This window comes from Pangasianodon hypophthalmus, chromosome 25 (genome assembly GCF_027358585.1).
Source record: "Pangasianodon hypophthalmus isolate fPanHyp1 chromosome 25, fPanHyp1.pri, whole genome shotgun sequence".
Classification (NCBI taxonomy): Eukaryota; Metazoa; Chordata; class Actinopteri; order Siluriformes; family Pangasiidae; genus Pangasianodon; species Pangasianodon hypophthalmus.
This window is the reverse complement of record NC_069734.1, coordinates 12,865,675-12,882,083: the sequence shown is the minus strand read 5'-3', so window position 1 is coordinate 12,882,083 and position 16,409 is coordinate 12,865,675. Positions and strand designations below refer to the sequence as shown.

The following is a 16,409-nucleotide window of genomic DNA, read 5'->3' as shown; positions in this document are numbered from 1 at the left end:
GAAAACCAGAGAACCCGGAGGAAACTCGCACCAAAACAGAAAGAACACACACGGTAATCTGAGCTCAGAATGAAACCAGAGACCCCGGCACTGTGAGGCGGCATCACTACCCACTGTACCACTCTTTATTTAGTTATTTCTTTGTTTGTTTACATTAAGATATTAACCTTTATTTTGACTGCAATATTTGATATTCATTTATTTTAGCCTGTTTTCAGAATGAGACAATCACAATTGCATAATCATCACAAATACAGACAGCACCAGGATAAACACATTGAAAATAATCATATTTTATTTGCATATGAATACAACTTTATAAAGAGATCTGATTTTGGAGCTCTCATTTTATCATAAGAATATCAGTCTTCATCAGTAGCTTCTGATTTCTCGATGACCTTCCTCATCCAGCGGCGCAAACGGAACAAATGAGTGTAGAATCCATATTTCCCATCCCGATCGCAGCCCTCACCCCATGAAACAATACCAATCTGGTACCAGCGCTTATCATCAGGATTCTGCAAGGGGTACGAGATTTCAGTTGGATGTTTATATGAGTCATACAAATCCGGAAAGCACTCTGAAATCATAGACTCTATGAATCCAGTGTCTCTGAATAGGAAAAAAAAAAGGAGAATCTTCTCTTACCTTCATCACGAAAGGTCCACCACTGTCGCCTTCACAGGAATCGCCTCTTTTATTATCTTCAGGACTATAACCTAGAAAAATCACATCAAGAAAAGATTACGCTCATTGCATTATCAATATTACAGAGCCATGTGTATAGTTTCTGAAATGTAGCAGATAGGATTTGAGCTCATGATCATTCGGGAGCCCGTCACCTGCACAGAACATGTTGTCTGTAATGTGGATGGAGGTGGATTTGCGGCAGATTTCTTGGTCCACGATTGGCAAGTGGATCTGCTGTAGTTTTGCTGGCAGGTTTTGAGGGTTAGATGTCCATGACTCTTTCAGGTTCCCCCAGCCTGTCACACGACCCTTGTGGCCAACTGACATCAAACTACACACAAAATTAAAGAAGGAAGCTCTCATTTCCTTCATATTATGCCCAAGTTATCCTTCTGTGAAGTTTTCTGACTTCAGTAAAAGTGAATGGTGCTTTTGAACAAGTGAAAATCATCTGAGTATGAATCAACTGAGGGAGTCATGTTTATGGTGGAATGATACGAGGTAAAAAGTGTCTCACGTGTTTACGATATTCTTGGTGGGAAGGCAGATGGGGTGGATCTCATTGGTGAAGGAGACAGGTTTCTTCATGTGCAGCAGAGCGATGTCTCTGTTCAGATTCTCTTTCCAGTTATACTTCGGATGGATGATGATTTCATCAATAGCCACAATTTTCTCTGTGCCTCTCTCATACCTAATATCACAGAGGCAATAAAACAAGGGAATTATTATAAAAAGACACGTCCAAATGATCCATGATGTATCGTCCATGGTGTATCATGGTAGCATGACTAGACATCAACGTCAGTATCAACCCTGTACTTCTTCAATGTATGGCTCTTACTCTCTTTGCATAAAAAATATTGAAAGCCTTTTCATTCCTGACTGATGGTTCACTCTGAGACTGATTATTGATTATTTTAGGAAATCACTACATATAGCCTAAGTCATCAAATTAAAGGTCTGGCCTTGTTATGTTTACATCAATAAGTCAATATGTCATTAGTGCTATTTTAACCACATATAATTACAATGAGCTCACTTGGCCCGTTCATGTTTTCCAAGTCGCACAAGAATGTCATTGATGGTGAAGTTCTTGGCCCACGGTGGGTAAAGGAGGCAGTGGGCAGCAGTGAGGATCCACTCATCGCTGATCAAACTCGCTCCACACAGCAGCTCCTGAGGATTCCGCTTATACAGCATCACTTGCCTGTCAATCACACACACATATAATACATCAAGTATCACAGGTCTCTCCAAACCAAATCAGCATCAACCTCGCAGGAATGTGCGCTTTATATTGCTAGAACTATGAGCAAGATTTTTCAGTTACCATGGTGCACTTCCTACTTCAGCATTCTCCCCGTGTACGATTCTTTTCTCATAGGATTTGATCAGCTCGGCTTCTGTTGCATCTTCTTTGTTTATTTTCTCGAACAAGGGTCGCTCGCCACATTCTGACAGCAGTGAGGATAAAAAATAATCACTACAGCATTTACGAGATGACCTCATGAAATAAGCAAAGAAGATTAACAAACTACATTTACAGCCTATTCAACTTTGGCATATCCACTAAGCTAATGCAATGCAGGATGCATTTAGAATGACAAAAATTAATTTAGAAATAATTTGGCAATAAATAACCCTACTTTTATTGGATTTGTGTGCTTTTCTTTGGTCTGCAGTCACAGTAAATTGAATTGTGTTCAAAACTACAGGTAAGTAACAGCCATGTCAGTGAAATGGTATGCATGTTTCATGAAAATCAATAAATAAGGATAGAAGTGCAGTTACCTGTGTAACTGTGTACTTTGAGAATATGTAACTGTGTAACTTTTCACCTTGTACACATCAGACCACATGTACACTACAGGTAAACTGTCCTCCAAAACGATAGACAGCTTCTCATCTCTTCTGACTTGATGAGTGTTTTTTTTATATATATACACATGAGTGCCTTCTTTTCTAGTGAAATGCTAGATTCACCCACTGAGGACTGTGATCAAGCAGTCCAGGAAACACTCCAGAACACACGCCCCTAGTACACAGGCCTTGTATGCCCATAGGTGGAATCTTTTATGTCCTTTCTAACTTCAGAACTACTTTCTGAAAGTGGCAACTTTGAACATGGCGTGGGATCTCTCCCTTAAGGCCCTTCCATGAGCCTATGCAAGATGCACAACTGAAATGGATCTTTTGGGAAAAAAAAGAGTGGGGGATAAGCACTGTTGATATGCCACTCAAGGAGTGAATCCTCCTCATGGGCATTACTTAAAGCCATGCCACTCTAGGAAGTCTGTGTTGCTGCTACCTGGGTGTCACTGTGCACTTTCTCCAGGTTCTGCATTAAATACATTATCCAGGCAATTCTCACTGCTCCTGCCAGTTAGGAGGGCTGGAATAGAGCACTAATTACATATGTAACTGTAATGAACTGTTATAAACCTCAAATAACCTCCGGGGATCCCTGTCATTCAGAACCAGCACCAACCCACCATACAGTTCTAGGGAAAGATGGCTGGAAATCAGCAGTATTTATTGCAAATACTGCCTCATACTTCGCATGATGTGGTGACGCGGTGACTTTGTTGGAAGGTCTTGGCATGGTTAGTCTGTGGTTAAGAGAGCAAGTGAAGAACAAGTGCACTGGCTCTGTATCCGCGGATCTTACCCAATTCTCCCTGGCCAAAGCTGCGAGGGTTAAAGAAAGTGTTCCTTTTGGCTGCAACAGTTCTCTGTCGAACACCATCTTCATCTATCACCCCATCCAGAGGAGCATCTGAAAGACAAAAAGACAAATCCTTTTGCACTAGGGTTCACAGAAGAATTAGTAAATGATCACAAAAGATGACAATGAAGTTTTATAAATATTATTTTGGGGCTAAACTCACCACAGAGCTCCAAATCACAGTAGTCCATGGTGATGTTTCCTGCCTCTTTCACATAGCACCATGGTCCCTCCAAATCTCCATCTGGGTTCCTGCAGTAGTTTTTCACTAGAAGAACATCTGGGACGAAATCCTTACCCACACTCAAAGCTTTCACTTTGGGAAGCTTCCAGTCCAGGCAGGTGTGGCCATTCACAGACACTGAGAGCGTTCCAGTGTAACTCTCCCCACTGCCCTGTAAACAGTTGGTTTGATGGTAGCGCTCAGCCACGTTCTTTACTTGGACAGGGTTAACAGAAGGTGGTAACTTCTCACCTGTGTGGAGAGAAAACACAGAATAACTGAGTGTATGGCAAAATCAGACCCACAGATTACCATCCAAAATGTAAATAATAAAAATCCAAACAACTACAACTCTAGGGCCCGGACAGATTTAATTTATGGATAAAGATATTTTCTTTGTGAAAATTGCAACTTTAATTTAACAGGGTCAAGTATACACGCAATATTAAATAATTACTGTGATATGACCACAAAAAACAAACCTAAAATATACTGTATGTTTAAAATAATTTTTTTTTTATTCTCTGTGTAAACCTAATAAACTATACAGATAAAGTACCCTCCAGCTGTTAGCTATTAGCCCTACTGTCACACAGCTTCCACCCCAGCAACTTCCGCTTCGCGTTCCCCAACAGTCCTCTTTTTCGCATTTCTCTCCTCTTTTTCAGCACTACTTTGTTTAAAAATGAAAGGCACACACCATATTTAAATGTGTATGAGGTATTTGTATTGACCATTTCAGGATATTTGTGGGAGGTAACTGGGTGGGAGAAGAGGCCTTTTCACCTGTGCATGCCTTCAAGAAGACTGTGATTTATAAAGCAATATTGCTTTTATAAATCTGACAAATGCGCACGCAATTTCCTGTTTTTTTTGCATATGCAAACTTTTACTCTGGAATCCACACAAAGTTTTCTAAATGAGGCCCCTGGTTGTTTGTTAAAGGCTTTCCAGGTTTCAGTGCTTTAAGGTCCATACCACATTTTAGTACTGCACATTTCTCCGTCCTGACAGTGGGGTCACTGGTGAAGCACCATGGCCCACTGGGTCTCTTATCTGGATTCCTGCAGAAATTCTCTGGCAGGTTCAGCGTTGTTGTATTGAACTCACTAGAAACAAATGTCATTGTGAAATAAATGACCAACAGCAGAGTCTGATAAGCAATATGACAGAGTAATTTTTAAAACATGGATCCAGTTTTGGAGTGCCACATCTCTCTGTGCTGATGTAACATGGCTAATTCAGTTAAGCAAAAAAAAAAAAAAAAAAAAAAAAAAAAAAAAAATCATGCTACATAATATAACACGTTATATAAACAATAATACATTATAATTAAAGCCTAAAAAAACTAATACGTACGTGATTCGGTGAGGGAAGTTGCTTTTCCAGTACTGGCACGGCTTTCCTGAGATAGTGGTATTGACATTACCGTTGTAGTGTTCACCAGAATTAACATAGCAGAGACCTGTCAAGCACATAAAGGATTTAGACAAAAAGCTCTGCTCTACTATCTGTAATGTACACACTGACCTAGTTATCACCATTTCTCATTTTTTCCAACAGTGAGATGTATTTGGTTAGCCAAGGATCAACTTCTAAGAGGACTATCTATCTATCTATCTGTCTATCTATCTATCTATCTATCAGCAAATTTGTTTATTACTGTTTATAGTTACATTTCATCCTCAATACATCTGGAAGTTAACCCTTACCTTTCTGATCTATACAAGTTCGAATTCCTCTGACACTATCCACATTCCGCTGTACCGTGGTGCCAGAACAAGCTGTGGAGTCACAGGAACATTCAGATCAGTGCACAAAAGGAAAACAGAAGGTAAAAGGAAACATCATGCCAAATCATTCAAGTTTGTTGGACATATTAAACATATGGAATATTTAAAACAGCAATTTTTAGACTCATGTCTAGAATCATATAATTTCTCTCTTATGTCTCTAATATACGAGTCCATATAAACCAACCAATGAAACTACAGCATTAAGCTGAAGCTTTCAGAGATTTTTGGTTGACTAAGTGTTCAGCTGACATCATCTTAAATTATGTCCATATTCTGCACTTCGTAGAATTACTAGAAATATTTTTGATTGGTTAATATTTTGACAAACTGTGAATCATATTCAGATACCAGAATAAGATAAGGAAAAAGCCCATATAACATTTCAAAATAACATTTTCATTACCTTAATGCTTCTTTTTTTACTCAGTTAATAATAATAACCACCTTGAAGAATTAGTTCGACAACACCCAAACTGTTTTTAATCATGTCATATTAATGTTTTCTAAAAGAAAATATGGGCAAATCATCAGAAACAAAGCTCCATTTAAAGACCTTTAATGTAGAATACTTTCTCTGGTGTAAGAATTCAACATATTGAGTAAACACTGTTTTTCGAAAATCTATAGATTTTTTTAAACTACATTTCAAAATCTACAGATGTAGGCGAATTAGTCAGTTAGTCAGAACAGCAGTCATTCACACATCAGTCTGAAAGGCACAATAATAAGAAAAACCTGTTTAAGAAATACTTTTGTAGGTTGTAAATGTCGTAACTGTTCTTGGTAACATAAACCAAACTGACGGTACAAATAGACTACAGGCAAAAAAAATAAAGTACAAGGAAGTGACTAGCATTGGACATATTTTATGTGAAACTCTTATTAAATATATTAAGTAATGATTTACTTAATAGTTTAAAATTAGTGACTGAAAAAAACAGTAACTGAAGATTTCTAGGGATATTATTCAAATGAGACGCTGCTTAGCTCCCTCTGATTCTTCCCCCATTTTCAGTCAGCTTAGCATTACAATTTTTACAACGATGCAATTTCTGTCTTCAAAAAATCAAATTAGTGTGTCTTCAGGGCTAATACCTTCGTATAGATGAACCACAATCAAGTATATCGAAACTGGGACTGATTTAGTAATCACTCAGAAAAAAGACTGGGGAAAGTTTGAACTTTGCTCATGGTTCAATATCACATATTTACACAAAATGTGATCTCTGCTGACTCCTGTTTTTGATAATCTTACCCAAGTATGTGCTCCAAAATGCAGCCTAAAAGACAGAGCAAAGAAATAATTAAACTTAACATAAGGTAAAACACTCCATTTGTAAGAAGCTATAATGCTAAAATACTTATATAAGTACAATGAGTACAAGAGAAATGTACACTTGTGAACCCCACTATAATGGCAGAGCGTTAAGTTTAGATGGAACAGTATAGTTTCAGTAGAGTTGTCCGAGACTGCAGCTGTGCCTACCGTTTTATCGTTGGCCTCAAACACCTCTCGAGCCTCCTCATGGTCACAGATCTCCTCCACACATTCCCTCTCCAGATTCCCTCGCTTTAGCTCCTCAAAAGGTGTGTTTGCTCTCTTTGCTCGGAGAACCTGAGAAGCCCTCTTCTCTTCGATAAAAACTGCAAAAAAGAACAAGTGTCTAGTAACACTACTCAATAGACACCAACACAATCACTATTAGTACGTGACCATTTCGTATAAAAAATAAATAAATAAATAAAAAAAAAGGCATCAAATTTGCCATACCATCATAGCAGAGTGTAAGCAGAAGCACTTGGCTGAGCAGAAGTGTGACAAGGAGAGGTGCTGGTACTGCTCCCATTCTTTACAGTGATAAAGACTGCAATCCTGAAAAGCCCTGGAACATCACACAGAGCTGGAAAACTGCTAACAAATCCCAGAAATCCTCCTCCTACTGCTGCTCGAGTTAATATTGAACTACTGGAGTTCAAATAGAACAGAGATTATGTGTATGATGGAAGCAAGACCAGAACCATCCATGCAGGTTTATATCACTCTAAACAGTGATTCAGCAGAGGTGTTCCAGTACAGTCTTAGTACACTTACTAAGACATGAATCATATATTGAGTCAGTTATCATTATATGATATGATAACAGTGCGATGTTATCATATCATGTAAAAACAGTAGATATATTTTGAGTTAAAAAAAAAACAACAGACACTGGTGCAGTTTAAATTTCAGCCTTTATATCTGTCTGTATTAGGTTCACATTCATCATCAAACATAGCTATTAGCTGCCAATGCTATCTCTGTAAGAAGTTCTGCTTCATTAAAGCTAATTTGGGTTTTAAGTGCTGGACTTCATCAGATATAGGTGTAGGATTATGGGGTCATGCCACTGAAAAGATCCATTTGAATGCAAACGTTTGCATGCTACATGGTTTTTGAATGGACAAAAGTAGAAAATCCCTCTATTTTCAAGTTATCTACAAATAAATGGAAATCTAGCATAGTAAAATGAAAGATAATAGATCCAAAAAGTAAAGCAAAACCAATAGACATATTTAGAAATGATGTTCCACGATGCTTTCTGTCTCCAGACATGATTTGAAAATGACATTTGTCAGAGTAGATATGTCAGAAATAATGCCAGGAGTGAGGATGGCTAGGCTACACTTGGCAGAATGAGAGGATTAAAAAATTGTCCAGAAGATGCAAACATTATGCAAACAGTGAAAGTTGAATGAAGAATGAAGTCATTATGCAAATAATCTAGTAAAAAAAAGCATTTTTCATTTTCATCCACCCTTCAGCCTCAACTTGTGTGCTGTTTAACAATCAGTGTCTGATCTAAATGGAAAAAAAATTACACAATGAAGTACCAGTGCATTTAGTGCTTGATATTGGGATTAAATCTGCTGCACAAGGCAACACTTTTTTTATTTGCATGAAGAAGATTCAATAAATTGACAAACATTAGTAGGTAGAGATACAAGCTGAGATTTTTATACAGCCTCATTTGCGCCTCCTTGAGTTCTACTATACATGATGGGTGGTATCTTTAAATATAAAATCCCTGATTAATTCTACTAATTCTGAAAAAAGCCCACAAAACTGGTAATAGTTGGAACACTAACAATGTTACTTACAAAGTCATTTTTCAGCAGAGATTTGTCTTGTACACAGTGCTCAGACCTGGCACAAACAGTGATGACACAAGGTTCAGTGTACAGATGAGTCAATATTTACTAATGTCTTTAACACAACTGCTGCCATTTCAGAATAACCTTCTAATGAAATGTGGTAGCAAGCCTTTGAGCAGCGAGAAAACTCAACATATTCAATATATTCAGTCATCAATTCCCGTCTCTATTTCAACGGTCTCTGCCACCGAGTTTAGTTCATCGTGACCTTGTATTACAACCACGTTACTGTTCTCGGCCTGCTCTTCCACAACAATACATTTAGTACTCTTGTCCAGGTTCTCCACTGGTATACACTTAGCATTAGCATCCTGCTGATGTAAAAGAATACACTCAGCATTAGCATCCTGTGCTTGAACCAGAATGCACTTATTACTGTCAGTGGACACAACAATTTCTATAATGTCCTGACTGAGTTCCATGTGTTCCAAACCTTCTTCAGCTTCTGCAACAACTTCTTCAGAGCGAGTTGTCATTCTGGTTTCCTGTAGGTTGTGAACAAAAAACACAGCTTGCTCCTTTTTCTGCTTCCTTCCATAACCCTCCCATTGCTCGCTCTCTTTATGGCTTGATCTTCTAGGTCGCCCCCTAGTTGGCACTGTGTGCCCGGCCTCCATCCGACCTGCATGTACTCTGAGGTGGCGCTGTAGACTTTGCAACAACGTGTACCTGCTTCCGCATATCTCACACTTGTGTGGCTTTTCTTCCAGGTGTGACTTCATGTGCCTGCGGAGCTTGGTTGCCATTGTATACCCTTTCCCACAATCCTGGCACTTATAGGGCCTGTCATCAGCATGAAGACGCTCATGGGCCCGCAGTGTTTGTGGGTCCCGCAGTGCCTTGCCACACACAGGGCAGAGGTATGCCTCACCCGTGTGGCAAATCAGGTGCCGCTTCAGCTCGGGTGCCTGTGAGAAATGGAGCTCACAGTGCGGGCACCCATAGGGCTTTTCGCCTGTGTGGAGGCGCAGGTGCCCCTGCAGGTTGGAGCGCTGGCGGAAGCACTTGGCACAGTGCGGGCATGCGTACGGCCGTTCACCTGTGTGCAAGAGCATGTGGGCCCTAAGAGAGTTCTGGTTGGCAAGTTCTTTGTTGCACTCTGGGCATTTGATCCTGGGGACCCATTTGGCCTCATGTACCACCCTGTGGGCACGCAGAGAAGGCCGCCGTGCAAAACCCTTGCCACACATATCACACACAAACGGTTTCTCGCCGGTGTGTAGCACTTGGTGCTCCTTGAGGTCACGTTTCAGACCATAGCCCTTGTCACAATGCTGGCACTTGTAAGGTCGTTGCCCACTGTGCAAGAGTAAGTGGGCATGATAACTCTCCTTGGATCTATAGCGCTTTCCACACTCTGTACAAGCATATGGCTTCAACTCAGAGTGTGTGAGCTTGTGCTTCTTTAAGTGGCAAAGCTGGAAGAAACTTTTTCCACATTCATCACACTTGTACTTGCGCTCTCGTAGATTCTCGATGTCTTGAGAACCCTCTTTTCCTCTTCGCACATGCACAGACCCTTCCCTGGGCTCATCATCTGAGTTAGCATTCTCCTTGTGGACAGAGATCTCTTGGCTTTCTTTTCCATTTTCAGTTGTAGTCTGTTTGGTCTGGGAGTTTTTGGTAACATGTGTGGCAATCCCACTTCTTTGCCCTTGCGACTGCTTGATTAAACGGCTGCTTAGTGAGTGTACTATGCGGGGTTTCATGGCTAGACGACAGCTGGCTCTCACAGCCACTTGAAGCTGCTCAGGTGGTTTTAATAGCTCCACTGCTGAGGCTCCAGCACTGCTCGCCAGCCTCTCAGCACCATACATATCCATCACTTCTTTTTCATGACTATCTCTGCAATCCAGTACATTCCATTCTGCATTACTGACTGAGTGTTTATCCTTCACCTGTTTTGCTGTAAGACATACAAATGCCACATGTTAAAAGTAACCTGGTAAAATAAATGCACAGTATATGCATGTATAGCATTGTTATATGTATGTATGAATAAAATAAAATTAATTAAATTAAATTGACTGGAAGCGTCTGTCATAGTAACGAGAAGGTTATGAGTTGCTATCAAATATACACATATACACACAAATACAGTCCATAAGTATTTGGACAGTGACACAATTTTCATAATTTTGCCTCTGTACACTGTCACAGTGGATTCGAAATGAAGCAATCAAGATGTGCTTGAAATGTAGACTTTCAGCTTTAATTCAAAGGGTTTAACAATAATATCAGGTAACCTTTTAGGAATTACAGCCATTTTTTTGGACAGAGTCACTGTCCAAATACTTATGGACCTGACTGTGTATATATATTTCATAAGGGGGCCATGTTGCTCCTTTCCTTTACATTTTTTAACCTGCTAGGAAGCTGATAATAGAGGCAGTAGTTATATTTCATAGCAACTCATAACCTTCTGGTTACTTTGACAGACACTTCCAGTCAATTTAATTTAATTAATTTTATTTTATTCATACTTATAACAGTGCTTTTTAGATTAAATAGCATGCATCTACATACCTTCCCCCTCAGAGCTCTGCTTTACATAACCAGGCTTTAGTGACTCATCCTCTTTTGCCCTCTGTGGTTCTTCCTGTTTGCAGAGTTCTTCTGTTATGGGCACTACATTATTCTTCACAGGTTCCTTCAGAATTTTCTGATCTTCTGGCCAGACTAGGAGCTCTGTTCCCTGGCTGATGTCCTTACAGGTCCTGAAACACGGTTTTCCATCCACCTCATGCACCGTGACGTTCCTTTGATCTTCACTTGGGGCACTACAAGCAAACCTGGACGTGCCAATAATTATTTTGATATTATGAGTCATTGGAAAAAAAAATCGTCTAAACCAAAACATTGTCTTCATCTGATCTGAGTTTATTAACAAACACAACACGGTACATGTCCATATACTTCCATTTAGTGCATGTAATCATTTTTAGTGCACGTGATCAAGTTCAAATGTCTCTCTTGTTGCAGAACCACGTAGAATGTAGTTGTTACTTCACTTTCTTTCATTCACTTTCTATTTATGTGGGTTTTGTTACCGTAACCCAAATGTGGATATCATACCTCATCCAGTATGTTCTGTCTGAAACTCGTCCTTTAGCTCCTTTTAGGCATCTGCTCTCTTCGGCTGTCTGACACATGAGAAAACCAATTTAAGCTTTATATTCCAATTCCTATAAAGGTTTATGGAGGTTACAGCTAGAAGGAAGTTTGTGTAAACATACTGTACCTCTTCTTTTTCTGGCACTTTGTCTGGCTCTTCCAGCCCCAGAAGAGTTCCAGTCTGTAAGGCCCATCCAACACACCACAACCCCATTTGCCCATCTTTAGCTAGAGAGGGCCCTAAAGTCAGTCCACGGGGTACTAACTTCAGCACACTATGGACAGATTCTTTCACACACTCCAGCAGGCCCTCATTCTGAGCAGATGTAGCCACTAAGGGAAGAAGAATAAAACATGAATATGCTGTTTATGATGAGGAACTATACAGATGTTATTAAGCGATGGACTTGGACGCAGAGACACACTAGAAGTTATAGCTCAAGGACTTGACCATAGTGACTGAGCTATGGGATGACAGGACCCATATGACATAAGAGTCAAACACAAGCACTACAGGCAGAACAATACAGCCTCAAAATACTAAGTGATCCATAGTCCACTATTTCACAGCATTTTCACATTTACATGTTAGCATAATGACAAATCCACATGGTGGTGTAGGGGGTAACAGCACAATCCTGAGCTCAGGTTACTGTCTATGTGGAGTTTCTCTACATGTTCTCCCCAGTCTGCATGGGCTTCCCCGGGTTCTTTGTCCGTGTTTCTCTTTTCTCCGTGTTCTCCTTTTTATCCACGTCCCTGGATAGGCTCCAGATCTACTGTGACCGTGACCAGGACAAAGCGGTTACTGTTGAGGAATGAAGATGAATGAATGATAAACACATCACCTGTCCTACCAGTTACACCTGTAAAAATGGACGAAGCTTTTACAGCTATTAAAATTACATACAAGCTGTGAGATAACAATCCAATTGTAGAGTTTGTCCATCTCGGGCCTGAAAACTACTGCACCCTCAAAAGGTATGACAAAAAGCCAGGAAGATTATGAGAAACTACACTTATGCAACAAAATGATGAAAAGCCTGTTTGTTGAGACCTCTTTTTGTTATAAAACATTACACATTCTGGCTTAAGAAAAACTGTAGGAGTGGCCAAATCAACAATTTGGTACATTCTTAAAAAGAAGGAATGCACTGGTGAGCTCAAAAGGCCTGGAAGACCACAGAAGACATCTAAAGTGGATGAACACAGAATTCTTTCCTTGTTGAAGAAAACCCCTTCACAATGTCTAGTCATGTTAAGAACACTCTGGAGGAGGTAGGCGTATCATTGTCAAAGTCTACAATCAAGAGACGCATTCATGAACGTAAATACAGCCAGTTTACCTCAAGATGCAAACAACTGCTAAACACTGAACAACAGAAATGCCAGGAAGATTACTTGAAACTACACAGATGCCATAAAATGATGAAAAGCCTCTTTTTAAGACCTCTTTTTGTTATAAAACATTACACATTCTGGCTTAAGAGCCTAGATTTTTAAAGAAACCTATGATATCTATAGAACTGGTGCACTTATAATAGTGCACATGGAATGGTCTTAAAGTTAATGGCCCTTTGTAGTCAATGTGGCATAAATACAACAATTAATTGAATAATTTTAGTATTATTTTACAAATTACAAGCAAATTTTAGTATTGTAGGAGTAATTAAGAAGTGTCTCCACGACAATCTGGAGCTGTTATGTTCAAAACTAAGTACTCCTGCAGGACAACTCTGCCAGGGTTATTCTGCTGGGTCTGTGTGAGAGTAGCGCGCATGCGCACATGGTCTGCGACAAACTAATTTCTCAAACAGCAATGTTTCAGATTGCTAACAAATGAATAATACGCTGTTGTTTTATTGTAATTATTTTTTATATCAGTTAATAAACCAGGTATAAAACCCCACTGCTTTAGTGTTTTTCGTTACAGTTTGTATTATCTGTTTCTAACTGAATAAAAACAAATGAGTAGCTATATAGCTAGCTAATTTAATTAGTTATATATTATAAATAGCTGTGTAGGAATGTGTTGCCTTAGTTAGCTGATTAGTCTGGATATAATAAATATCCATTCAGGAATATTTGCGTTATCTTTCATTTGATGGAATGGTGGGGAAAAGCCTGTAAGGTTTGCAGGGTTTTTCTTCACTAGCAGCAGCTTGCTAGCTAACAAGACCAGTTATTTGAGCTGTTCTGTTTGTTTAAGTGACAGATAGTTTCAGTATGTTACTCTTTCACTAACTTAGGGATAGGTTTCCTTTCCGCGTTGGCCACTCCAGTGTTCTCTCATCCGCACAAACTCCGCGAAAATCATAACGCTCCAACCAACAAGATATCCACAACCCGGAAGCCACCTGCGTGTGTGACTGGTGTTACCGTCTAACTCGTCCCCCTAAACACAAACACCTCTGACGTTCAGTAAACAGTGGCGACAAGCAGAAAAACAGCGCCATTCACGCGTTTTCTTCTCTGAGCTTTCAGTTAGATAGTGTGTGAGAGGGAAGTAGACCTGTGTAGACATATATTTAGTAATGAATAAAACACTTTGTGGTGTTTTTTTTTAATAACAGCACAACCTGAAGTGTTTTATTCACTTATAGTTGTGTTGTCACTTAGTTTCTAGAAGCTATAAATAGTCATTTCCTCACCAGATTCCTATTTTCTCTCAAACATGTAGCTTGTCATGTAAACAAAGCCCTCTGTCCTAAAGACAGTCCTCTGTCCTATGTCAGAAAACTTACAGCTTTACTACTGACTGTTACAAAGTAGTGATACTGGAGACTCATTCCAAAAATCTAATAAACGTCTCCTCACAGTAAACTTCACCTTATCATCTTATATATATCTATCACCATATATCTTTCAACCTGTTCTTACCGTTCAATGTAGTGTTATTATGGAGTTCTCAAGGTTGATTACCTTCTACTTGTTTAGATACGTAATAAAGTGAACTAGAAATAAACAAATAAACAAAAGTTTGACTTTTTGATCACATGTATCACAGCAGTTAATAACACCCTTGACTGAAGGAAGACATTTAATTATTTTGAAATTAAAGCATTTCTATATAAAGAAGTGTGATACTGTTAGATCATTAGCCCCATTATACTATGCTACCATCTACACTTACATATAATTGTAGTCCTCGAGCCCAGCACTGCTTGCCTTTCCCATAAACCAAAGCTGTGTGTGTGTGTGTGTGTGTGTGTGTGTGTTACTCCTAATTGTACTTGAAGATAACTGTAAGGACCCAGGATGTAAGGTGCTTGCTACAAACTATCCTCAGTCTTAACCCAGCAGACACAAGAGACCATAAGTATTTGGCTTTTTTTGTTGACTTCCATATGCCATTTCATTTCTATTTCAGCATCACCTTGCTTCCTTTCTTACTCAGTTTATCCCTTATAAAAATCTTTCATGTCTAGTCACTTGGAGGAGGATATGTAAGTGTGGTGTGTGCCAGGGAGTTCCCTGGATTAAAGTAGGCCCTATATTTTTACCTGGAGGATTTAATGAAATTAGGATGACCCGTAACAGTGTTTGTGGACGTATTTTCCATTAACTGATTAACTCTTAATTAGTATTATGTCAGTCAGTATTGTACTGTGTTGAATCATGACCTCAAATCATCTCAGCCTAAGAATGACTCTGAAGTGCATTTTAATCATGAAGAGAGTGTGACTCTATGGTAAATCAGTATTTAAGCATAGTTCTAATCAATTAATTAGAGAATAATTTTTTAGAGAATGTTTGTGTATGTGAATCAAGAAAACTAAATTGTATCTTTTCAGTCCAGGCTTGTTCTGTCCTCTCTGTTTCTTATAGTGCATTGTTAGGGGTGTGAAGAAATGTTAACATTTTTTAAAAAAGTAAACTGACCGACCTCCACCTTAATGAGATCATTGTTTTAGAATTGTATAAATGCATGAGCCATGACTACGTAAATCAGATGCTCTGCAGACCATCTCGGCTTTGTTGTTTGATTCAATAGAGTCTATTGATTTTTGGCATCTAGAACCCCTTGTCTTTGTAATTCATTTTCTTATTCTGATTTGCAGAAGTATTTGCCATGACATGTTATGATAGTTAAGACAGTGTTTTTTTCTTTTAAGAAGGAAAAGGATCAGAATGGTTCCAGATGAGAGCAACTTTCACCACCTGGAAGAGCTCCAGATCATTTTGCACAGCTCACAAATAAGAGCCGACTCCAAACTGTGGCTGTTTGTCTTTGTCTAAGCACGGCTGAAATTACTGAAGTCCTACTGTGTCTACTAATTAAGAAAATAATATTATTTTGAATTGTGATTTATTAGATCTGTTTAAATAATTATAAAATCATCATGGCACTACAAATGTGTATTGACAAGTACGGTAAGCATCGCTGCGTTAATGTTGTTATATCTGCTTTGTCTGGGCTTCATTTCCACTTATGCTGATATGTGATCGCCTCCCCTAATACACTTCCTACAGTTCATCTTCCACAAGCAGCAGTGCAGAGGACCCTCCCTGTCATGCTGCCTCATACACAGCCCAGAGTCAACCACACTTCTTACCTTACGTGCTAACAAGCAGCTCAGATGTTGAAAAGAGGTTTTCCATGGAAGCATTTTGATTAAATTACAGTGCGAGTGTAACAAGCGAAAATCAATGTTCTCTCAGCAGTCAC

The 16,409-nt window shown here is 39.2% G+C and overlaps 2 protein-coding genes across 3 annotated transcripts; both read right to left on the bottom strand.

Annotated features, from left to right (window-relative positions):
- Positions 1-277: 277 nt before the first annotated feature.
- On the bottom strand, positions 278-7,448 carry f2 (coagulation factor II (thrombin)). Its single transcript, XM_026946770.3, has 14 exons — positions 7,206-7,448; positions 6,921-7,078; positions 6,690-6,714; positions 5,351-5,422; positions 4,998-5,103; positions 4,617-4,747; positions 3,579-3,890; positions 3,359-3,466; positions 2,021-2,144; positions 1,730-1,897; positions 1,208-1,381; positions 843-1,021; positions 649-719; positions 278-518 (listed from the first exon to the last, which is right to left on the bottom strand). Exons 1-14 carry the CDS (start codon positions 7,279-7,281, stop codon positions 363-365), a joined length of 1,860 nt encoding a protein of 619 aa, XP_026802571.1. The 5' UTR covers positions 7,282-7,448; the 3' UTR covers positions 278-362.
- An 878-nt stretch (positions 7,449-8,326) lies between these two features.
- On the bottom strand, positions 8,327-14,179 carry znf408 (zinc finger protein 408). 2 transcript variants are annotated; one of them, XM_026946767.3, is made up of 6 exons: positions 13,986-14,179; positions 12,326-12,548; positions 11,868-12,073; positions 11,702-11,769; positions 11,153-11,418; positions 8,327-10,532 (listed from the first exon to the last, which is right to left on the bottom strand). In XM_026946767.3, exons 2-6 carry the CDS (start codon positions 12,333-12,335, stop codon positions 8,773-8,775), a joined length of 2,310 nt encoding a protein of 769 aa, XP_026802568.3. In that variant the 5' UTR covers positions 12,336-12,548; positions 13,986-14,179; the 3' UTR covers positions 8,327-8,772. The 2 variants fall into 2 exon arrangements, with proteins under 2 accessions (XP_026802568.3, XP_026802569.3); XM_026946768.3 differs by lacking the exon at positions 12,326-12,548 and having other exon boundaries at positions 13,986-14,174.
- Between the last annotated feature and the right edge of the window lie 2,230 nt (positions 14,180-16,409).

Coding starts and splice junctions, on each gene's coding strand:
- f2 (XM_026946770.3), bottom strand. CDS start 7,281: ATGGGAGCAGTACCAGCACCTCTCCTTGTCACACTTCTGCTCAGCCAA. Junction 4,748..4,997: donor AACTTCCCTCACCGAATCAC/GTACGTATTAGT, acceptor ATTTGTTTCTAG/TGAGTTCAATACAACAACGC. Junction 3,891..4,616: donor ATGTGCAGTACTAAAATGTG/GTATGGACCTTA, acceptor CTCTCCACACAG/GTGAGAAGTTACCACCTTCT.
- znf408 (XM_026946767.3), bottom strand. Junction 11,419..11,701: donor GACAGAACATACTGGATGAG/GTATGATATCCA, acceptor TGGCACGTCCAG/GTTTGCTTGTAGTGCCCCAA. Junction 10,533..11,152: donor GCAGAGCTCTGAGGGGGAAG/GTATGTAGATGC, acceptor TATGTCTTACAG/CAAAACAGGTGAAGGATAAA.